The sequence below is a fragment of the Embiotoca jacksoni genome, unplaced genomic scaffold (assembly GCF_022577435.1).
Source record: "Embiotoca jacksoni isolate LCO1_2020_lvr unplaced genomic scaffold, fEmbJac1.0.p SCAF_22, whole genome shotgun sequence".
NCBI lineage: Eukaryota > Metazoa > Chordata > Actinopteri > Embiotocidae > Embiotoca > Embiotoca jacksoni.
The window spans coordinates 1,608,789-1,634,063 of NW_027185363.1; the positions used below are offsets into that span (position 1 = coordinate 1,608,789).

At 41.8% G+C, this 25,275-nt stretch overlaps 1 protein-coding gene across 2 annotated transcripts in view; it reads right to left on the reverse strand.

The window, feature by feature from the left end:
* Positions 1–4,082: 4,082 nt before the first annotated feature.
* LOC138202835 (leucine-rich repeat and immunoglobulin-like domain-containing nogo receptor-interacting protein 3) overlaps positions 4,083–25,275 on the reverse strand; it is a 36,610-nt gene continuing 15,417 nt past the window's right edge. For both annotated transcript variants that reach the window (XM_069157127.1, XM_069157128.1), the window contains 3 exons: positions 13,883–14,492; positions 12,015–12,758; positions 4,083–11,818 (listed from right to left, as the gene is read on the reverse strand). In XM_069157127.1, coding sequence (XP_069013228.1) covers positions 11,249–11,818; positions 12,015–12,758; positions 13,883–14,437 — 1,869 coding nt within the window. In that variant the 5' untranslated portion in view covers positions 14,438–14,492 and the 3' untranslated portion in view covers positions 4,083–11,248. The remainder of the gene's footprint in view (positions 11,819–12,014; positions 12,759–13,882; positions 14,493–25,275) is intronic.

The following is a 25,275-nucleotide window of genomic DNA, read 5'->3' on the forward strand; positions in this document are numbered from 1 at the left end:
CAAGCAACCAATGAGGAATCAGTAGAGAAACTCCCAAACCTTCCATCTCCTGAGGACACATGACGCCCGCTGGTGACCCCCACCCATCCAAACCCTCTTTACTGGTCCCCTCTGTCCAGGGTAGCATTACGAGGCAGGCATGTGTAGACAATTCATCTTGATATACCTCAAATCTTTATTGTAAAGGTTAATGTAGTGAAACAATAATGACAATGTTTAGCAATGATAGTGAAATTAAAGTCACAGCAAAATGATTGTTCTGTTTTTTGTTTTTTTTGAAGGAGCGCGTGAACTGTAACCTCTTTTATGGTTTGACATCTTTTGAGTTTATTTATTGTTTGATTTGCACTGTCCTTTTTGGAGAAAAAGACTGAAAGGAGGTGTAAGAAATGGGACATTGGGGATAAATAAAGAAGAGAGGACATAATGTGTGGTGAATACAGAAGAAGAAATCAGATTAAAAATGCTTATGAAAACAATTTAAGGAGGAGTGATTGAGCTCAAGCTCAAGATCAAAAACAACACATCAAGGACCCAATATTTTCTGTTCTGCATCACTTTTTGGCTTCTTTTGTGTTTGACGACTGTCTCCTATGTGTGTTTAAGTGAATCCCATATTAAAAAAAAAGAGAACCAACCAAAGCACCTCTATCATGAGGGGTGGAATGAGCGATTCTTTTATGCATGGTTACTATATAAGTGTATATAAACTGCAGGATGAACTGTATCTCTACAGACGGTGGAGGGGGAGAAAAGGGGAAAACAAACAACTGGGTTTTGGTTTCCAAGTAGTCTTTCTATTCTTTTTAGCTCTGTCTTTTATGTGCTGTTTGTGTATTTGTAGAAAATACGTGTATTTGTATGTGTTTCAGGTTCATCACTGCGTCTTTCCCTTCTTGTGCACTATAGTCCCCACACTTCCATCTCTGTATCTCTTTGTTTTATCACGCAGGTGTGAGTGTGAGTTTGCTAGCGAGTCTCTCAGTTTTGGTTCTGTATTTCAGCTCGTCCGGATTTAATCTAAATTTGATCGACATGGGTGTGCTTTAGGAGCCAGCTGAAGCTTAAACAAACAGACAGCCGGGCAGCTGAAATACGGCTCCTTCCAGGGAATCAAAATGGCGTCATTTGCTTTTTCCTTCAGACAGAACTCAGAGCTCTGGAAGCCCCAGTGTCGATGTTCTCTCCCTCTTCCCTTTCCAATCAATCAATCAATCAGAACCAAGTGTCTTTGTGATGGTAGAGACAATCAATTTCAAATAAAACAGAGACAAAAAAAAAAGGAGGGAGAGAGAAAGAGAGTGATGGAGGAGGGCAGAGAAACTGACTGGACAGGAGAAATGGGAGGAAAGGGAGGAGAACAGCTCTCAGTGTATGTGTGCGTGATCACCTTTGACCTCTGCAGAGTGACCTTTACGGTGGGGGCCGAGGCGTTCAGGACCCTTCCCCGGCTACGAGGGAGGGGGTAGTGGGCATCTGACTTGTTAAGTGGACATCTAATCGAAGATGTTGATCAAATGCCTGCACACATGCACAGCATGCGCACACAGGCACACATGTGGCCATCCCGCCGAGAGCCTTTCTTCTGATCTTGATCTCAGCAATGCAGTGAATCTGTCGGTCATGTTGGTTTGCCTTCAGCCTGTGGAGGAAGAATCAAGTAATAACTGGAACAAATGATACACCAAGTAAAAACCAGTATGGGTAAATTGTGTGTTTTGACTAAAACAAATAAAGAAGCAAGCAATTGGCCGACTGGCTTTTCATTTTCTATGTGGTGGTTTCTCACTGTGGTGCTCTGTTGCCATCTGGTGGAATGAAAGTAAAACTACGTGGACCCCCTCGCCCCTATACGTTTGTGTACTTGTGGTCTGGGCGGCTTTCGATTAAAGTAAATCTTAAAATTCCCATCAAGACCAATGCCAGGATTTTAGAAATGCCAAAGTCCTGTCAATGCAGACCCCACCACGCTCTGAAAAGCTCAAACAAACCAAAAAGCAAGTCTCAAATTTTCATTTGGATTTCTCAAATTAGATTTATTCAGTGAACTCAAACATAATTTCAGTAAATTTATTTTCCCAACATGAAGGTTTAAATGCTGCCTTATAGCCCTGCAGACTGCCAGGAATAAAAACTATGAAAATATTGGAAGCTGCTTTTTTAAAAATGTCCAAAAAATCAGAACAAGCATTTAAACGTAGAGTGCAACCTGCCACCCCAAAGTAAAATGTCTAAAATATTTAGATTATTTGGAGTTGCCATGTTTCATATGTCAATGCAGTTGCCATTTCCTTGAATTGTATTTTCCAAACCATGTTTCAAAGCTTTCTCCAAACAGTAAGGAACAAACTTCTGTTGTGAAAGTGCATATTTTTATGTATTTATTTATTGGTCAAAAAGTAGTCAATTTAAATTGGTACATAGCATCTACACACTTAAATCAGACTATGAAGGTCTCAATAGTTTCTCAGATTGTAGAAATTGCATACAATAATGCACTTCCATCCTCATAGCAACAGTTTATGGATAGTGCAGGGTCTCTCTAACATTATAACACTTTAGCAGCACTCAAGCATTTTTTTTTTTATCACAGCATGGAAGCCACTAGCTTCATCATAAGCTTTGTTTTATCAGTGTTTGGTGATTATTATTTGTATGGCAGACAGTGCATTTTTAAATACATGTTTTATTGATAATAGTTCAAAATTATGTGACAATGCATAGTTTATGTAATAAACTCGATATTAAACTCGATAATAATCCCCCACAGACATCACAGCGCTTAAGACATCCAGATTCAGGTAAAAACCCTGTTATGACCCCTCTGGATGAAGCATAGGCCATTAAAATTAGTTTTCGGTGTTTGGTCTGCAAGAACTTGTCTCACCTGAACTAAACTTAATTAAAAAAAAAAAATAAGTAAAACATTTATTTACTGATGTCCCAATTCATGACAGAAATCTTGTTTGCTAACCAGAATAAAAAAAAAAAAGGCAGAACCACCTATGTGATTGTCTATTCATCCGGTCTGAATCAACAACTACTCACGAAGCGGTTGTTCCTCGTTTTTCTTTGTGATGAAAAGGCATTATAACATAATGTCTCAAGGATGAACAGATAGTCAATGAATAGTTCTCTGCATCAAACAAAACAGTGTAAATATACTGTCCTCAAACCTCGGCGACCAATGCATTAGATCAGTTATGTGTGCACACAATATAAAAGACCATGGAACAGTCTAACTCTACGCATACCTCTGTGCGTGGGCCACCGTGCTCCGCTCCTCCACAGCCGGTTCTGGTATTGGCACCGTAAGCTCCTGCGTCCTATCCATGATGTTTTGACAGGTACTGAAGGAGTTAGATTTTTTTATTACTTCAAGCTTCTGAGGTGTTTAACCCAGGAGTGACCCTGCTACGTTACGCGGAGTAAATCATCTGCCAGCTGTTCCTTCGTTTGCAAAATTGCTTTTTGTTGTATCCACAGTTCATAAATGTTTCTAGCGATAAAGCAACACAACACAAACTTTAGCGCCACGGCGTTCAGAAAATGTTTGTTCTTCCGGGGTCAAACACCTGACAACAACAGTGACCTTCCTACCTGGTATACCTGAGCTTCAGACATGAGAACAGCGACGTCCAGTGGACACACAGTGAATAACAATGATGCATCGTTTTTGGCTCATTATTTGGCAATTTCATTGTTTATATTGTACATTTGGTTTGTGGGTCATTTCTTATTTTAAAATGTATTTGTTTATTAGAAAACACTAAAGTCCAACATCTGTGCCTGTCCCCACTGATGATTTGGCAGCTGAGTGGGAGAAGTCTCTGCAGCCATGCTCTTAAATCCTGAGAAGCTTATAATACTTCATGCTTGTATGTGTGTGTGTGTGTGTGTGTGTGTGTGTGTGTGTGTGTGTGTGTGTGTGTGTGTGTGTATGTGTGTGTGTGTGTGTGTGTGTGTGTGTGTAAAGTTTGGGTCACTCATTTAGTGTGCAGCTTGTGTGTGTGGATTATTGTCTCTTAAAGACATTGCTTAAACGCCACACAAACATAAAAAAGAAGAGACACAGGATTCAGTTGACAGAGTCACATCATGCTTTTATGACGAAAAAGGAGTTCATTTACAAGACAGACAGTATATAAAACATACATTGAAATAAAAAAAGAACTCATGTGTTTTATAGACAAGTACATTATTGTCTTATCCTTCCCTTTGAGACCAAGCAGCCATGGGACTGAGCAAAACATGGGTGATCCTTGGAGAAAAGAAGCAGCAGTTAAATTCTATGTTACTATACCTACACTATTTACAGTTAAACAGTCATTTTCCTCTGTCAGACATGGCAAGGAGGTCTACAGATTTGATGACATGATATGGCTAATATAGATCTAATATGCACAGTTTCTGTTCTTCACATCCAAGGATCAACACGTCACAGCACAAAATATACATGTTAAAAACTCAGGTGCAGTTGGATGTTCATGTAGCCAGAGAGTATTAGAGTCCAAATTTGGTATTTAGTGTGTAACAGTCTCTTATACATTAATGATTGATCTTTTGACACCATTCAATCAGACAAGTTGAACTACTTTACCTTACATCAGCTCTGCATTTAATTGGAGTGCTCAGCACCCATTCCTAGGTTTCAGCAACGACCGTGTCAAAGAGGAACAAATGTGCATTAGTGCGAAAACTAAAAGGGATCAATGAAGAATATTCTGAAATGCTTAACGAGGTCGGTGCCAGGTTGACAGAGAGAGCGACAGAAAGAGGTAGACAGGCAGAGAAACAGAGGGACAGACATTAAAAGAGTAGATAGAATAAGTTCATGAAATCTGAGAAATACACTTGATGTTTTTTCTGTATTTTTTTTGTACGAGAGGGCTCCAACAAATGCAGAGATATACCAATGAAAGTCTCCTCTGAGGAGTGGGAGAGGTGAGAGAGCGTCGTACTGGCTGAGACCTGGAGAAAATAAATCAGAATCTGGCACCATCTCGTTCTTAAAAGAGGAAAATTGAAATTGTTTTGAAAGGTAATGTGGAAACCTAGGAATGAGTGCCAGCCAGGTATATAAGAGCTCTGTACGCCTCCTCCTACTCCAGAGGGATTTAGGTAGAGTGACAAGGTTCAAGATAGATCAATAAAAGTACGCCATTAATAATCCTATCCCCATACAGAATTGATCAGTCCCACCATCCTGCTTGGAATATCAATTGCTTTATCTACAGCTTATACATCTGAGCAGATCATCTGTTTGTGTATAGATATGTGTAAAAGTACAATCATCCCGAGTAAACAAATGCTTCTCTTGAAAGATGCACACCTTTTTTTTTTTTTTTTTTTTTTTTTAAATGCAGGTGATTCTTTGCCGCTGGTTTTAATTAGTACCAGATTTTAATAGTCTAACAGGAGTTTGTTTCAACCAGTCCCATGGCCAGCAACAATGCCCCCCCTGGCTCTCCATACATGTGTAGGTGAGAGTTTTGCAAGACCAATCACTGTATACAAAAGGCATGCATAGATTTAACCTGCTAGACCACAAGAAATAAAGTTTTTTTTTTCTCTAAAGAGTAACCAATCATTTACTGGTCAGCACTCAGTCATATACAGAGAAAGAATAATGCTGTGATATTTTTGTGGTTTATTGTTTGTAATGTTTTGGTGACGGGGCCATCAGAAAGTGTTATCAGGTGTCTAATTTACAGACTGAGTCCCAGGAAGGTCAGAGCTGTTGCTTTTGATCAGATGGAGGCGTCTGCTGATAAATCTGCTGCTGTCGGAGAGCAAACAACACCCCACACACATCCAGTGCTGAGGGGAGGTCACGCTATGGCTATAAGAAAATCAGTGAAGCACTGATTTATGAAGCTAACAGTCAATTTGCTCTCTTCATTGTATTACTATAAGAGATCCAGAGCTGTTGGCTTATTTTACCATCTCATACAATACTCAAGAGTATGGTCCCATTTGTTGCTGTTACTCACTTTGACCAGTGGGGATCAGTATTGTCACATAGAAGGAGGAGGGGAGGTGGTGTACTTGCAATTGTCTGGTCAAGGTTAAGATGAAGCAGTTGTCTGTCCAACAATCTTTCAGCAAAGCTCTGGAACATGCCCAATTATACCCGGATAGCAGCCACTAGTGGCTGTTTGTCTCATCACCCAAATGGAGAAAATCAAACATATAAGTAATATTTATGTTTGACAGATTTATAAAAAAGCTAAAAAACATGATGAAATCAGACTCTTGTATTTGTATGACACTCCGTTCTGAGAGGTCTGTTATGAAAATGTGACTAATAAGCCAAGTAATCACCCAATCAGCAAAGCTCACTTCTCTGTCATCCCATTTACCGCCTGTCTCAGCTCTGATAATTCAGCTCAAGTCTAATCCAATCAAAACAGCAGCTGTAGAACGTGGAGCATTTAGAGCTAATATGGAATCAAAAATGACAGGAAACAAAGGCTGCAGGAAAGCAGTCTTAAAGGTGAGACTAAAATTGGTCTTTCTTGGCCATAAGACAAAGAAAACAGCTAAGATTATTGGAAGCGAAGCCTTCTTTAATTCAGAAATAGAACGGAAACACTGTTATACACCAAAAAAAATAAATAATAATAATTCAGGCTTGGCTGTTAATGACGCCATGATTATGGTATCTAAGGGTTTTTCTTATTTTGGTCTGCGTCTTTGAAGAGTTCCCCAGTGAAAGGTAAACTAACAGTGAGGCTGCTGCTGCTGCTGTAAATGGGGTGTCTCGACTATGCTACCCCAACCCCAGGCAAGGACAAACCAGAGGAGGGAGCAGGGGGATTGCTCAGCCTACTTTCTCAAGAATCAGAGGAGATCAATCGAGCTCGCCTCAGCTGGTATCTACAAACACAGAGAGTCTGTCAGCCAGAGTGAAGCAAACAATGGTTTGGCTGCAAAGCTGTGTACTCGCAACTTGATTTTGAGAAGAGCTCCTGAAAAAATAGTTTGTCAAAGGTTCAGTTATATTGATTACAATGTTTAACATACTCCTCAAAACCTTTTAATTAGCTTCTGCAAGGTCATTTAAGATGGAGGGCACAAGTTGTTTTTTTTCCAAACACCATTTAGCTTAAAGCAAAATGAGCTCCTTCAGCTCTCAAGGACTTGTGTGGCTTGAATAAATACAAGTGCTTATTTCCAACTCTGACCAAGTTTGAAATGTCAATGAATGGACTGCCTCCTTGTCAGGATGACTCGCTGGATCTCAGTAGGCAAAAAGTGAGTGTAGGCTTTTAGTCACTGTTTTGCAACAACCCAACGCCTTTTCTACATTTGTATGTTAAAGTTTGACAAGATATCATCCAGAGAAAATACATACAGTACAGTCCATGGGTTTTTATATCCAGAGAAAGATCCCAGAGCGGCTCTGCGCATAGCGGGAAAGTTCCGGACGTTTTTCTTTTCTTTTCAGGAATGGGTAGGACGTGAAATGGGAACCAGTGTTTTTTTTCTTTTTTTTCTGGGAACCTGGGTCACCCCTTTCATCTATTGTCTCCGCTGATCCGGTTACTGCTCCGTCTTCGATGGCATCTCGAGGAGCAACAAATCATAGCACGACAACACTGACTCATTAACCACACAGAATACGTGTCTACTACCACACAACCATAGTCCAGCCTAATACTGTGAACAGGAACAACAAGGGTTGGAAATGCTAAGAAGACAGGGGACAGGGAGGAGGACGGTAAAGAGGGACGAAGGAGAAGAAGGTAGTAAAATGAAACCCACCCTCATCTACCCTTACATTTGGGATTGATGTTTACACAACAACATCGACAATCACTGCAGACATTCTCACTGTCTTCTAAACCTAGTTTCCACTGAGAAATACCGGGGAATGGAAACACAAAAGGGTTGGTGCGGGGAGGGGAGATATCCATTTAGGCAGCATCCTGTTCTCAACACCCTAAGAGCCAAAATGGCTGCAGACACTGTTAAAGGCCATGTCAAAAACCAGGCCAATTTGTTCATCTATTCTCATTCGGCCTCATGAATTTTTAACAGCTGCTCAGTTATTCATCCTGACACAGAAGCTGTAGTTTCATCATGTCTTACAAGGGACAAAAATGGAGTTTGCATGATTTATCCTGCAAAAGTTTTTAAAGTTCGAGGTTTTCTCTTACCTGGGGCAAATTATCTCCAAACCATGAGCTTTTTATAATAAATGACAGAAGTGTGCTTTAGATTAGTAGCTCCAAACTTTTTTGAAGCAATTTGACAAGTTGCTCATGCTCACATTCTTTCGAACCTAACCAACATTAACTATTATATAGTATTATGTTATTGTCATACAGTTTTTTGTTTTGGCAGGATATGATTTGAAATCTTAAAATTTAAATTATATTTACCTTCTCTTTAACATATAGGGCCTATGTCATCAGCAGTGCTAGCTATTTGTAAATCCATCACTATTTAAAGTCCTTCAGTGTTTCTTCGTAACCACCAGCTCAGAAATTAGCTCGTAAAGCCTTTACAGTAACTTGTAAACCTGCTGATGGGAAGCAAAGTGTATGTACGTTTCCAGGCCCCTATGTTCCCCAGTCTAAACCTAACCTTTACCTTGACTCCCCAATAGCCCGTATTAAACAAAAACACAGCAGGGGAACATTACTTATCAGGTTCCTATTATGTACTATATAGAACCTGGGAACATAGACCCTCAGAACGTAAAACCCTATGAACATAGGACCCTAGGAACCCTTAGAATATAGACCTGTGGGAACATAAGACTCTAGGAGCATAGATCCTTATGGAACTTAAGCCCTTTGGAACATTTGACCCTGGAAACATTAGCCCTTGAGAACATAGGACGCTGGGTCCAAACGAATGACATCTGTCAGCTTACAATCGAAAGCAATCAACCATGTCACCATTTTCATTTGGTATATTTGACTTCTTTTTTTCTTCTTTTTTTTATTGTGCACACCAGCTATGAACCCCTGCTTTAGATCTTGTCTCGTTTCTTCATCAAGATATTGCTCTGCCTGGTCACAGATGTGAGGTGTTGAAAACAGAACAGTCCCGCATGGAGGACAGGGAACTTCAAAACGGTAAACAGCCAAAAGGTCAAAGAGAACAACAACTGAGGAAATTAAAATGAAGGACAAACAAGAAGCAACAGAACACTTCAAACACTTTTTTTTTGTTTCTAAAACCACAGTACAACTCTCCACTATACGATGCACATGGCGTGGGTAGGGTTAACACGATTTCATTTACATTTGAATCTTCAGTCTCCAGCCAGGGACCCCTCCCAAAGGAGGACCCAGTGGGGGTGTATAGGGGGTAAGGGTGAGGAGGGGGGATGCACTGGGCTAGGGAGGCAGAGACATTCGCACACCGGCCGTCTCAGAGACAGAGAGAGAGCAGTCAGCGTCACACTATGTGATTGCTCTGGTGCTTTATCATTTTATATGTTTATTCATGTAGAACTGTGACTGTTGTTCCTATCAGTCCAAATAACCTTGATGTGGTTTTATCTCCTCTCTCCGTGTGTGTGTGTGTTATGAGGTGAAACTTTATGCAAGCCCAGTGACAGCAGATGGTCTTGTGATCATCAGGACAGCTTGTAAGATGGCAGTGGCAATAATTATGTAACTGATTCATGCACACACTAACTGTATATATATAAAAAAAAAAAAACCTACACAGACTATGGCTTTGTTTATTCACTCACAAATTTTCATCAGTTCTCTCTTGGAGAATGAATTTTAGCTTTATGGCTCTACATACAGTATTGCTGGAATGTTATATTTCAACAGAGTAAATATGTGTAACCATTCTCACTCTGTCGACTAGTTATTTCACTTCTCCTGAGAAAAGGTGCTATACATGTGCTGCTGCGGGTTCATGTGTTTGTATATGTGCTTATGTGCACACCTCCTAGTGGGACTGCGTGTCCTCTGTCTGCCTCTAAGTATGTCCCGACTCTCCGGGCTGCTCCCCCCTGGGCAGCACCAGTGAGGTCAGGCGGCCACCGACACAGCAGAGGGCAGGGGCGAGGGGCGAGGGGCGGAGGCCGGCGGGTCCACCCTCTCCTGTTGATGAAAGGGCGTGAGTGAGGCTTGTGATGTAGAGGAGAGGAAGTAGAGGTCACAGTGACTGTTGTCTTCCCTCCCCTTCTACCCCGACCTGCAACCCACCTGTGGCCGCCAGCCCAGTCCCCCTTGCTCTCTCTTGTGTCGGTTGCTATGGTTACCGTGGCGGCCTGTGCCCAAATGGGCTTGACTTCCTAACCAAACCCTACAGGCCACAGGCAGCCACGGCAGTTCTGGGCCAGTGCACTCGTCCCAAACTCACACAGCTAACGTTGTCGCAAAATCTCACAGAAGAAAAGGCCGAATCGTGTTTTTTTTTTGTCTGTTTGTCATTTATGTGATCCAACCCCATTGATTCCTACCTGATCATACTCTACATCCATTAAGCTTTTGTTCATTAACACAAACAACATATGATGATGTTAATGAAGTGTTTGGCCCTACATAATCTTCACCATTCAGCTGCGGTCAGAATAGATAATGGTGCCTATTTTATGCTCTATAGAAAAACATATTCAGCTCTCTTTTAAAATTATGTGTTTTATTCAGTGGTGTGAATTTACAATACTTAACTCTCAACTGCAACTCTACATGCACGAGATGTAACAATGCAGACTTTAGAGAAACATAGCTACAAATTCTTTAAATTGATGGTAGCCTGGTCTCTCTGTATTATATTTCTTTTCAAATCCCTGACTGCACAAAATGCAGTAAGGGGGAAATTTAAATGAGAAAGGAAAACCGTTTTCATTTTCTCGCTGATGTAACCGATGAGACAGGACTACCAGTGTTCCACAGCTCAGTGATCATGCCAATTTACAACTTATCTCCTATAATTCTTAACTTTATTCTTGTCAAGCACGAACGACAAGGAGCTCTTTCAACACTGCTGTTCCTTACAGTATCGTTCAAGCATGTTTTAACCACAAACTGAATAAAACCACTGAGAGGCAGAGATCAGGGTCATTTTGTTTTCATTCACAAATCAAACCAAATTGAGTCTTGGCTCCAGTTTTGACGTGTGCACTCAATTTTGAGTAGAGCCATAGACATGAACTGATATTGCACTTTTGTACTTCTTTGCGAGTCAGAGGCTGTGTGTGTTTGCGTGTGTCAAACACGTTTATGGAACGTGCTCATGCCTCCCCCGAAGGACCCCTGGCTGCGTTGTTTCATATCATTTTCATGTTGAACTTCCTGGTCCCTCCTGAAGAGCCTCCAGTTACGGGTTCAGATTTCCGGAAAGAGTACTCCACTGTGAAGTTGTTCTTGCGTTGGCCACGTCCTCGGCTCCACACGAACAACAGCAGGAAACAGAAGAGGACAACCCCCAGGAAAGTGATGCAACCCATTGCCGTGGAGACCAAGATGGTGGTCAGGTCCAAGGTGAACTTGAGGAAAACACGTGTGCTGTTCAGATTTGTGTCGTTGAAGAACTCGCCGCCGTACAGTGAGCGGTTGAGAAAGAAGGCTGAGGCGGCGTCTAGCGGCTGGCCACGCACTGTGAGCGTGGCGAAGTAGGTGTCGTTGCCTCCGGCGTTACTGGCGATGCAGATATATGTTCCGCTGTCAGTAAGCTGGGCGTACCGGATCTCCAGGGTGCCACTAGGGAGAACAGTAATGCGCCCTGAACTCTTTGCTGTGATCCGTCTGCGCTGTGGAGAAATCCAGACAATCGCAGGGGCAGGTTCTCCTTCAGCTCGACACAGAAAACTCACTGGCTGGCCTTCACGAGCGATCACCTGGGGGAGGAGGAGGAGAGGAGTGCAGGGATGAATAAATGGAGGAGATTAAAAAAAAAAACACAGCAGAACATAAACACGGCAAAATCTGGCAATATCACACTTTTTATAATTGTATAAAGTAGTAAAGCAACTTTAATAATCAAATCATTGAAATGCTTTGAGTATTAAAACTAGATGTGATCATCTTCATTACCTGCTGCAGTTTACGGTTGCGTATCTTAGGTTTCTGGCATGTAAAGTGGTCGAAGAGTGCAGAATCGGTGAAGGTGTTGAGGCTGACCCCTTGCACCTCCACCGGCCCTGCACACACCGGCACTCTGCCGTCGAAGTTGAGGGTCTTGCGTCTTTGCAGGATCCACAACAGACGGCAGTCACACATCAGGGGGTTCCCGTCCACTCTGAGGGTCTCCAGACTGTTGACAGAGTGGAAGGAGCCCTCTTCCAGAGTCTGCAGGTCGTTGGAGGAGAAGTTGAGGACCCGGATCTGTCGGAGGCCTCCAAAGGCATGGGGCTCCACTGTCATCAACCCTGTGCTTACCATGATGAGCTCCTTTAGCCTCAGCAAGTCCTTGAAGGCCCAAGGCTCGAGTGTGGTGATGGGATTGTAGGACAGGTTAAGGTGGGTGAGGTGCACCAGGTTTTTGAAGGAGGCGGAGGGGACAGAGGTGATGTTGGTGTTGGTGATGGAGAGCCAGTGGAGGTCCAGGCCCTGAAAGCTAAGAGGGGAGATGTACTCTAAATACGGCCAGTGATCGATATCCAGACCCCGCAAGTTGGAGAGCTTGCGGAAGTTCTGGTCCTCCAGGGCAGTGATGCTGAGGTGGCGAAGGCGAAGAGTGACAAGACTGCGGAGGTAGGACAGCGTCTGGCCAGAGATGGATGTCAGGTTGCAGCGCTCTATTGTCAGATCCTCCAGCCCCAGCAGCCCTGAGAATGCCTGGAGATCAGGATGACGACAAACAAAATGAAGACATAAGGTGTATTTACACCCAACAAGTGACAAAAAAAAAAGAAAGGTCCATTAGCATGATATATGTAGTATGTAGTTTTTATTTCTGTTGGGAAATTCTAGGAGTTTGAAGGGCTGAGTGCCAAGAAAAGTGTTCACAAACTCCTTTAATAACTAAAAGATATTTTTTTTCCCCCGAATACACGCTCACAAAATACTAAGGATTAATATAAGTGTGTGTTTATTAATGAAGTTTCAGTTTTATTTTCCTTATTCACAATAAACACATAATCCTTCCTTTGTTAAAGAATACTTAAGCTTTTAAAAACAAGGATACAGCCAATGGCTTGTTAGTTAGTTACCACAGAGACTGGAAACAAGCCTGGCTCTGTTGTCATGGCAGCCAGCTGGAACTCAAGAAAATCCCTGCACTCAACCAGGAAATCCTCCACATAACTAAAACCACAACCTGTCATATACACTGCAGGTTTTGTACAGATTAAACAATATTATGACATGTTAGTTGTGAGTAGTGAGCTCCAGAGGTGCTGACAGGTGGATTTAGTTACATTTAGACAGAACCATCTATGTTATTTTCTTGTTCTCAGTCAAAGTTATCCCTCTGGGGTCTCTGTTTTCATTGTTAAATGTATAAACTCCATTTGATATTGTTAAAAACACAACTTGAGATTTTACCTTCTATGAATTTTTCAACACAATCAAACTATGTAAGTGTGTTTGGTTTCCTCAAACGTATAATCCAAGGCATCAGGTAACAAATACAATTTTAAGCTTTTCCGGAAGTGCACAACCAGAGAGACCTCAGAGGGTTGAGTTACCAGGCTGCTGGCTGTACCTTCATATTGAGTGTTACCCTATTTATTTCTGAGTCAAATAAGTCTTTCTGCAGCCACTATGGCTGGCAAATAGCAGCTTGGCATAACTGTTAATGTAAAAACATGGAATAAACAGCTTTCCACTGCTATTAACATGGAGATGTTATCTTCTGGAATACAATTTCCGAGCAAGATTATTAAAATAGCGTCTGTTCTTCCATCCAAAATCACATTAGTAGCCTGCAACAGCCCACAGATAGATACCATAGAGCTTACCTTGTGTGATATATAAACCAGGTCGTTGTCTCCCACCTCGAGTTGTTTCAGACTCCTCAGATCCTGGAAGGTGTAGTCCAGTAAAATCACCATCTTGTTCTCACTCAGATCCAGGCTGGTCAGATTTCCCAGCTTGGCAAAGGCCCCCATGGGCACTAACTTCAGTTGGTTCCCCCTTAACTTCAGCACTTTAAGACTGTGGAGGGTGGAGAAGGCATTGGGCTCTAATGTTGCGATGAGGTTCTCACTGAGGTCCACTTCTTCCAGCCGGGGGTACGGTGCCAGGTCACCCGCCTGCACCCAGCGGAGCCGGTTCTTGCTGAGGTCCAGGAGCTGTGTCTCTGTGGGGATGCCCTCTGGGATGTTGGTGAGGCGCCGCCGCTGGCATGACACTGACCTCAGCTGAGCTGAGCACTCGCACCGTGGCGGACAGGCCTGAGTGCTTCCTGGCAGCGTCAAGGTTATCATGGCCACTAGCAAAGTAGCCAGGAACCATCGCCACACCCTCGGCCATGGCACTAAGGCACGCCCACCAGGGCCAGGAGAGCCAATCATGGCCCTGGTTCTCTGACTCCTCGCCTGTTGCAGGCAGGGTCAGTGCACCTGACCCCTGTAAGACAAGACAGAGGGAAGACAGGCATGGAAGAGCAGAGAGGAGAAAAATAGAGAAAAAGATACATGATGATGAAGAAGATGCGAAGGAGATCGATGGAGCTCATCACCTATCATCTCTCAAGCTGATAAAATTTACATCCACCCAGCTATAAATTATCTGTATCTCTTGCTGGTTAAGTAATATTGTGGTAAAAGCTAGACATTTGAGACGCATTATGACACGACATGGAAATACAACTGGTGAGATCCCATCACAGGAACACGGACAGCTTTAAGATATTTAACATCATTTGTCTTTTCACTAATTCATCCATGGTTTCAGCTGGAGAACTGGGACACTGAGAGCCATGTGAGGGAGCTTCTTGCTGCAGCTAAAATCGTGCATCTTGCATCTCCTCTGCTCTCCTTGCAACACTGAGACCGTCTGCTCTATTTTGACAAAAACAATGAATTTATTATCACCGTGCATAAACACAGACCTAGCTCCTCAGCAGTCTCATTATGCCTGCAAGCCACGCACGTTGCCCCTTTGAACTGTGAGGAGAAATAGGTGTTTGAATTACTTATAGCCAAGTACTATGTGTTTGATCAGGTATGTGTTGATGCATGTGTGCGTAGGCTTGGCATTTTAATGCGTATAAATTAAAAATCGTTTTGGTCCTCCTTGTGCAAAGGATGAGATGAATCACTTGTGCTTTAACATTCCTTCAGGCAACTGGTCATCTCTCCCACACACTGTTTTCAACATGGAGACAGTCAAAGAGCACCTGGCACTAGATCTGGAACACAACTTCGTGACCATTTGGTTAGCAGAAAGTGAAATGAATACTTTCATATTTGTGGTTAAATAAGTGAAAGAAAAAAGTTTTTTTTGCTTTCAAACACAAACTGCTCATCAGAAACCTGAGATGTTAAACTCTTAACTATTTTCTTGTTTGCTTTTCAGATCAACTGGAAATGAGAGAGAATATATTATCATCACCAGGGAGTATCATGTTAAAATGCACTCTGAAGCTGGCAGTGGAGTCGGGCAGAGCCAAACACATTAATAATATATGGGTTGGTTTGTCTTTAATGGGCAGTGTTCAGAGGACAACTCAGTTAAAAGAGCCAAAAGTCGCCAGTCTCTGTCTTTGCTGTGGGCTTCACCTCAAGTCTCTTTCTAGCAAGTTGGATTTAGCAAACAGCCTCTTCGCCTAATCATATCTGACTGTTTGAATGCGTTGGCATCAATAGGATCAAATAGGATGAGATGGGATTTAAGCTAAATTTAAATGATGTCTGACAAATTTTTGCACACATGCCCATACTTTCACACACGATCACACACACCCAAACTGCAACAAAACCCCCAGAGAAGCTGTCTCATCTACTGAGCCTCAGGGTGGATAAGTCCCTCAATTTTTCGACAGGCCTGGAAAACACTCAGTGGAAAACACTGTGTTTGCAGATCCCATATCTGAAGGATCTGGTTGAAATCTGGCACGATATTTCCTTTCGCTGGGAGGCAGGCATGGAGAGGCTGCTGTGCAGACTGCTGCACAAACTGACCCACTTCTCAGTAACAACTCAGTCTCGCACTGTCAACCAGCAACAACTCACCATGACCACAATAACAGAGCAGCAAACCTCAACGTCTCAGTGGAATAGAGCCCAAGAGATGAACAGAGAGATCCGAAAAACTAACACGAGCGTACAGATGTTCTGGAATAATGAGCCCTTTAGAAAACAAAATTAAACCACATTAGCATCTGGGTCCCTACATCTTCTGGATAGCTTTTGTGCCAGTGACATGATTATATCCCCTCATCTTGCACCCTTCACACTGTTAAATGTTTAGGATTGCATCAGCATCAGCATCATTGATTGGATAGTTGGTCCCCCACTTTGGTCCAGACTGAAATATCTCAACAACTATGAAATGGATTGCCACAAAATATGGTACAGACATTAATGGGCTCCAGAGAATGAAAACTACAAACTTTTTTGATCCCCTGACTTTTCCCTTATTGCCACCAGATTCTGAGTAAGATGTGGTGAAAACTATTGGACACCATAAAATTTGGAGCATTTATTCAAGGTGCCTTAATGATAAAATGTAATGATTTTGGTGATCCTCTATTTTTTTTTCTGGCACCAGGAGCAGGACAAATGTCTTCACTTATCCAGTGAAACATTTCTATTTCTAACTATTAGGAAAATTTGCATTCATGGTGGCCAGATGATGAATCCTACTAGCTTTGGTGATCATTTCCCTTTTCATTCCAAAACCATGGATGAAATTTTAATTTATGATATCTTGAAAATTATTGGACTTATTGTCACGAAATCTGGTACAGACATTCAAGTCTCCTGAGGATGTTTGTGATGTTTTGTAAAAATGCTGACAGTTGCATTTAGCTCAAAGCCCAGCTGTGCTGCAAATGGTCAATAGCATGACTGTAAACTCTTAGTCTTGTTATATTCTGTGTGTATACAGTGCCTGTGTGTGTTAGTGCACATCTGCCCAGCTCTTAGGCAGTGTGATGGATGCAACCTGTCTCAACACACCCCTGAGAGTCATCCTACGGGTCAGTGGTGGAGCCACAGCATGAATCAGTGAGCTGACATCGTTGAGGCAGACAAGATCCTCACTGCTTGACTCAAGGACAGGCAGGAATCCTTAAAACTCTCTCTTTCCCTCTCTCTTTCACACACAGACACGCACGCACGCACGCACACACACACACACACACACACACACACACACACACACACACACACACACACACACACACACACACACACACACACACACACACACACACTTCATCAAACACATAGACCCAAAGGAGTGTGCGCATCATCCAGTGAGCAGGGGAATAAACACACACCTTTACTCTCACTCCTATGCCAAATAAAGAGGAAAGTTTATTTTACTTTCAGATATTGTTATGGCAGGTTGTTTAATCAGCAGCCTGTGTCCTCCTGTGGATCTGACTGCCTCCATATCCTTCTTCAAAATTAAAGAGCACAGGGTCAGTCTTACATCTCTTTCCTCCACTTGGACAGCGAACACACACAACACCACATCAGCACTACAAACTGTAAATTATCATCTGCCAGATGTTAAGGCAACAGCAGGGGCATATCCCACAACTATCCAGACAGTGTGGGATGCGTAGTCAGCCACAGGCCAGCTGTCTGGGGAGAAAAAGTAAGAAGAATGGAAGGAAAATCAGCTCAGAAGCTAAAAATTACTACATTTTAGAAAGCTGACCTAATGAACAGATGCTGTGGAACAACATTCCTGCCCAGTCATACGTTCATCACCAGACTGCACAGGCACAACACTGATGACTACGGCCAGATGTTTCAAAAACCGGTTGTATCACCTGCTTTATACAGTCTGGTAGTTTGATTAAAAACACCATGCACCATTCCCAAATAACTGTAGGGAGGAAATGTGGCCGTGGTCATTGTCTGGTGTTTAATTTGTGTGGCAGTGTGGCAGTGTGCCTAACAGTAAATAGGTCATGCATGTTGACTGGTAGCCTTCGTAAGCCTTTATATTTGGCCAGCAGAGCGTGGATCTCCTCAGCCTATCCCTTCTTTAGTGTCTCCTGTTCCGCTTTCTCTGGCCTTCCCTCCCCCTCTCTCTCTCTCACATATACACACACACACTCAATAAAAACCTTGAAGAAAAAATAAATAAATCACAGTTTAGCATCTGTAGGAGCAGTCAAGCAGTCAGCAGGTTATTAGAGAAAGCTTTCACATTTTATTGTCGCAAACAAACCGAGGTGCAAACTTGACAAGTTTTTACTTCCCAGAGGTAAGCTGACAGTTTGTACTTTCCATTGCTAAGTAGCTATAAGTCCAATATTAAGTCTGTGCTTAGTCACTCCATCTTAAACCCAAGTGAAGTGTGGAATACAGCTTAACAGCTCTCTGGCAGCTGCACTGAGTGGAGGAAAGAAAAGTGAACGGTCAGCTGGGGCAAAGACACGCTACAAATCTGGAAAATCTTTGTTTGGCCAAATGACTGTAATATACAATAAATATCAACTAGTGCACGTCAACAAAAGTGAGTATTTGAAATCGGATCAAGTTTTCTTGTTTTGCACTTCATGAAAGTTAAAATCCCAAAAGGACTCACGATTCCCACTGTAATCTGGGGACAGAAAAAGCAAAAACAACACCCAAACTTTAAACCCTTGATGCTAACAAAGGAAAACTGCCATCAAAGTATAATTAGGAAGAAAAAAAATGGAAGAAGCCCAGGGAAGAGGCTCAGAGAGCAGGATCCCCACAGTGATGAGCCGCACCAACGCCTGCAGTGGGAACGCACAAATAAAATATAGATACAAAGCAGAACAAAGGAACACAGAGAAGAGACAGAGAACCCAAAACAGAAAAATAAACACTGGATCAATGGTCCCAAAGGTTCAGCCATTTGTCTACATCATGGCCATCATCACAGCGACACCCAGTGACAGACAACACCAACACGATGATAAACCAAAGCTCCAGATGCTCAGTAGAAAACAGAACATTTTTCAAGGTGACATCAGTTCAGTGGGCTGCAGTACGCAGTGTGAAGGACACTGCAGTTGTTTGCAAAAAGTGATGATACTCAAGACGATGCTTGGTGCCATGAAATCCTTCTGTAGCTGCATCCTCTTCCTTCTCTAAGAACTCTGAGTCACTGAGGCAGCGAGTGTGGACTGATTGAGACTGACATGCTGCCCACTTTGACCTTCAGCTGATTAGATCCTAAAACACAAACCATTGACTTGACTGCTGCAGTAATGTTTCACTGGACAGCACATGGCTAATGTGGCTTTGTGGGTTATGCTAACTGTGCCCTAGCCGCCTCTTCAAGGAAAAAGCCACGTTGTTTACAAGAGTGTGGCTGATATTCAGTGTGGTTATACCGTCTTCAAAGGAAACTTCAAAAGCTAAATACAGTAGTGGGTTATTCCATGAACTATCCTGAGGATGACTGTGCGGTATTTTGAAGGATAAAGGAACGAGGCAGAAGCAAGATGGAGAAAGGCAACTAGACTTTTCTAATGGGCAGTGTGTGTCAGGAAACTGGTGCAGGTCTTGTGGTCACTGCTCTTCACAGAAAACTGGGGAGGAAACCTTTATTCTGCAAAGACTTTACAAATCTAAAATGGACCAAAACAGTGTTTTTCTCCCCACGTGTGGAAAATGCTGGTTTAGTGTTGTTGTGTGCACGCGGAAAATTTAGCTTTGAAGATATGTTGCACAACTAACATCAACACTCAGTTTACCTTCCATTACTGTTTGTGTCGCTGTCTGATGCATTTGTTATATGTCACATTGGAGGCCGTTGTGTCACATGATATACTTCACAGTCATGCCTCTGATTTGGGAGAGCCAGCATGTTATCAAAAATCAAACATGCTGGCGGCATTTTTCTGCCTTTGTTCGGTTCAGTTTGAAAATATTCAGTCATAATGACAAGTCTTTTTATGGCAATATTGCAGGATCTCTGTTTAAAACAGGCTACTGACTCTCAGCGGTTTCACTTCTCACCACGGTACAGGAATATAAAAGTCAGCCTGTCGGGGAGTTTTTATTAACTTTTTAGACCAAGCAGATTGGAGAATTTGTAGTTTTTCACTTTTCACTTTTTTACTACCAAATTTATCTTTTGAGCACCTCTAATTGTAATACACACACACTCACACACGTTCACACTCAGTCACTGCATGTATGTACATTGAGTAGAAGGGCAGCTCAGCTGAGGATGCAAGGTAGCATATCTACAGTACATAGTCAGTCTCAGTCCTCTCACACTTCTGACAACATGAAGCAACACAGGGAGGAGTGTACAGCACACACATGCACACACTCATCATCACTCCTCTGCTGATGACTGTCTCCTCGTACAGGGGATGATATTTCACGAAACAAAGGACTCTGACTCACACAGCATCCTACTGTCTCCCCTGTAACAGGTGATCCCCAAAATACTTCACAGATCTCTGTGATTCTCTTAGATGATGTATGTCTGCATCTTTCCTGAGAAACACAGCCAAGCAACGTGGCACCAATACAGAGTTAGTTTGCAAAAAGTGGCACAAACTACGGAAACCAAACTCTGGCCTCAGTTGTTCAACTGCATCAAAGTCAGCCAAAATCACACTGAAACTGAACCACAGCGGAGGACGCACAGTATATCAAGAACAATGCCTGACAGCCACAGAACAACAACACAGCAAACAAAGATATAACAGGCGAAGATAAAACTCCACAAGACAATAAATAAACAAATAAAAGTATATGTGCTGTTTTTTTTATTAAGGAGAGAATCTCCTCATATCCTCACATGACTTATTTAACAAACACCGCACCCCAAAAACTATTTGCTTTCATGACACTTAAAATCATTTTTATGTTGGAGCAACTGCTTTTTGATTAATAATATAATACACATGCGCACACACACACACACACACACACACACACACACACACACACACACACACACACACACACAATGCCTCTGAATTCAGACAGGAGCTGTCTGGGTTGGTGTGTGGGCCGAAGGTAGACAACACTAAATGGATTAGAAGGGAGATGAGCCCAAAAGGTCATTTCATCCACATCTGTGTGTGTGTGTGTGTGTGTGTGTGTGTGTGTGTGTGTGTGTGTGTGTGTGTGTGTCTGTCATGTTTTCACTTTGAACTTCACCAACACTGAGACCTCAGTGACGGGTGCCGGGCACAGCATGGAGTCAGACAGGCAAATCCCATGACACGGATAGCTTTAGTGTGTATCAGTTTCACTCCGTATTGCAGAAGGTACTCAAAGTGATTAGTAACACTCAGCTGATCCATAAACTACACTGACATGATGACGACTATTCAAGGTATAGCCACAGAAATACATTCAACAAAAATATAAAGGCAACACTTTTGTTGAAGTACATAATCTTAGACTTCTTCTGTGCCCAAAAAAGGTTTATCTCCCTCAAATCTGAGTTTTTACAATCATTATTACAATTTTCCACCATATAAGTAAATCATTTCATGTGTTAGCCTGATGTTAATAAACACTCCTCTCGTGAGTGTCTGCTTGAGATTGTAGGATAACTCAAGATTCTAAGCAACTGGAGGGAAACTTTATTTTGAACTCCACGTTGATAATAAACATTGTAATAAAAATACAACTAATTGAAAGCGGTTGGGAATTAGAAATGTTATCATGTTTTTAGATCCAGAAAACTCCAGCTCCCCTGTTTAATTGTTTGTGATGAAAGTCCGGTCTTGCCCGGACCAATATGGTGGACGTGTTGACGTATCGCAGAAACGTGTGGAAGTGTCCAATGCGGCGTCTTTGTATATATGTCTATTGTCTTGATGTCGTAAAATATCAAAGGCAATGTCCTTGAGTTGTACTGCAGTATATATTCAGCACAATGTCAGCAGTTCATTAGCAGTACATTTATGAAAGGAAAACTTTAATTCCACCTGTTATTTCATTGTATTTGTTTAATATTTCTTGTGTGTTTTATGTCTACTAAATGTCTCTATTATGACTTTAGACCTCTATGTTTGTTACCTTAAAGAGGATGGTAAAACCAAGTTTGTGGATGCATTAACTATGTACTGTAAGTTAAACATTGTCATTCTTATTTACTTTCTCATTCAGCGATTTGTAAAAGCTGACATTTGATTTTATATTTAATGTATTTATTTTGTCTTTGTTTTTGATCCTTTCATGTTTACAAAAAAACCATTCAAACACCCATTCATCCCTCCTTTGTTAATCCTGAACCACCAACATAAACTGTTGGAACGGCTTTGGGATTCAGTGTTTAAATGTGCACACCACATTAGATGTTCAGTGAACCAACAACACCATCTTCACTAAAGTTATTTCATTCACGTTGTTGTTGTTTTTCAAATTTCTTTCCACTCAAGTTTTTTTTTTTATATGCGATTTAAAAATGTGCATAAAAACAGGCAGATTGAAACTTGCCTCAGCATAGGGCTGGTTTGAAGTGTTTCCGCAGGTCTGACTCGTACCCTCAGTTGATCAAAATGTTCCTGTTGTACTTTAGCAGATAGATGCTGCATTGAATGTGTCACTGAGAACATGCACATTGTAAAACGTACAATATTTTTGCTTCACTTCTTTGATGTGTTTTGCTACTTTGCTCCTGGCTTGATTTTGCTTCCACTCAATACAGGCATTCGTTAATTTTCTCTTTGTTATAATGAGCAACTGTGCAGTGCAGTCCAGATCATCAAATCCATGACAAACATCAATGAGATGTGTGTGTGTGTGTGTGTGTTTGTATGTGCGTGAGAAGTAGAGGGTGTGTTTCCTCCTTCTCTTTCTGGGCTTAATCTGACAGCTGAAGACATTCCTGTTTGACAGTTGTGATAAATATACACAAAGGGATGGTGGGATTAAAGGGAAAAACAAAAACAAAAACAAAGCACTGCAGCATCCAGCGACTTACTTCAAACGCTGTTTGTTCTCTTCAAAAGTAGAACAAACTTCTCCGAATTCATCTACAAACCTGTTGTGCCCCATCTGTTGCCTTTCTCTAACAGTCTTTCATATTCGACCTTCACGGAACGATGAAACAATAAATTAAAATTGATAAACAGACATTTATGACATATAATACATTTTTCATCCCATCTGCCAAAATCAAACTACAATACTGCATTTTTAAAAGTTTATTAAAAGCTCAACGTTCTCTGCAGATATTCCAAATATTAACTTCAATCTGAATTTGTTGTAAAACAAAACAAACATGTTTTATGGGAAAAATGTATATCCTAACATACACTAACATAAGCCATCAGAATGACATTGTCATCATCACCATCTTATTTTATTGTACCTGAAGTACACTGGGACAAAATGTTGTGTTCTCCACATTACATGTATTCAACTTGTATATAATCATACATACGTTTTGATGAATTTAGCAAGGATACCACGGCACTGTCTTTCCCTCTTGTCGACTAATCCAATAAAAAGATAAATTTTTTGCATTGCATTGAGTGGCATTTCCCTTCATTGTAATTAATCCTTCATCCATCCATCCCTTACCTACCTGCTTTACCCTGAGCAGGGTCATGGGGGGCTGGAGCCTACTCCAGCTGACTTTGGGCGAGGGTGGGACACCCTGTCCAGTCAATCTCAAGGCCAACAAAGAAACAGACAATTCACCCTGACATTCACAACGGACAATTTAGAATCACCAATTAACCTAACTTTCATATCTTTGGATGGTGGGAGGAAGCCGTACTATACCAGAAAAAAACAACGCAGGAATAGAGAGAACATATAATCTCCACACAGAAAGGTCCCAGCCGAGGTTCACACCCAAGACCTTCTTGCTGTGAGGTGACAGTGTTAACCACTGCACCACTGTGCCGCCATGCCTAACCTTTTTTTAAAACAAATATTTTAAAGGTTTTTTCATTGGAAATGGGCTGGGTGCTTGGAACCACAAACAAACCATGGAGACATAAGGTAACAATTTAAAATTTAAGTGGATTTCTATTGTCTGAGACCAGAAGACTTTTTAAAATCCATTGCAGTGGATACTGGAACTGAAGAGGTTAGTTGTTGTTTTGGGCATCAGATAACATCAGAAATGTAATACATTGCAAACAAACAGCATTTCAGTGAGGACTCACTTTTGGCGAACATGCTTCTTTCTGTTCTAGTCAAAGGCCGGGCTCGTTTAATTAGCTGTAGCTATTCTGATGATTCTCACACCCTGCGGTGTTTTGACCTGCTTTTCTCTGGCTCCAACCTGAGCACATGGTTACACATACTGAGAGCACAGACACATGAAAAAACACGCGCAGCATGCTTAGACACATACACACACCCACAGGCAGATACATACAGTATAGTGTTGTAAACAAACAACAAAGGGCAGCCTGGAAGTCTGTCTTATTAGATTGGTAACCTTGCTAGCGACCATATGGTCTCTGCTCAGGTGTTTCGTCCTTACATTTTTAGATTCACTTCACGTATTCACTATTTCTACCACACAATATCACAATTTCCTACCAACTCCTAATAAAGTCAGGTGATCTGTAGGTTCAGGGGTCACAGCGTTATCATAAATATTGAGTGCAGTGGCCGTTTCTGTGTCGTTGGTTGACATGAGTAGCATTCCAGAGCTAAAAGGGGAGCAGACAAAAGTCACCCCACACATTATCACTAAATTTAGGTCTGTTTAAATGCCAATTCACTTGTCACAGGCAGCTAACTAAAAATATACACTGAAATCATTGAAAACAAACTTTATTGTCTATCACAAGCTGATGGAAATTGGATTTGACTCACAAGTAAGTTGAGTGCAAGAATGAAAGATTTTCCTTGCCTACTTGTTTTAACCTCATTCATCTGCACATTAGGCTGTTATGGCGATATCACTAAGTGTGTTCCTGTAGTCCAAGATGGGATGTTGCCTCATTAGTGAGCAGGTTGGAGCAGATATGGAGCAAGTTTCTTCATGCTGAAAGATGTACAAAACTACCTTTTTCTTCTCGGAGCAAGGTGGCTGTGATATGTTGAAACAGTGCGTGTGTTGGTCTGAGTGATACGGTGCCGAATGTGAACTCTAATGTTTTTACAGCGACGATGAAGAGCTTTCTCTACAGATCAGAGGCTTGGACACACGCCAGCTGGTAGGCAGATAGAAGACTTACAAGTCATTAAGTCTGGTACGTGCACCGCTGATGCTCCATAGAGCTGCACAAATTGTGCCTGTGCACCCGCGAATA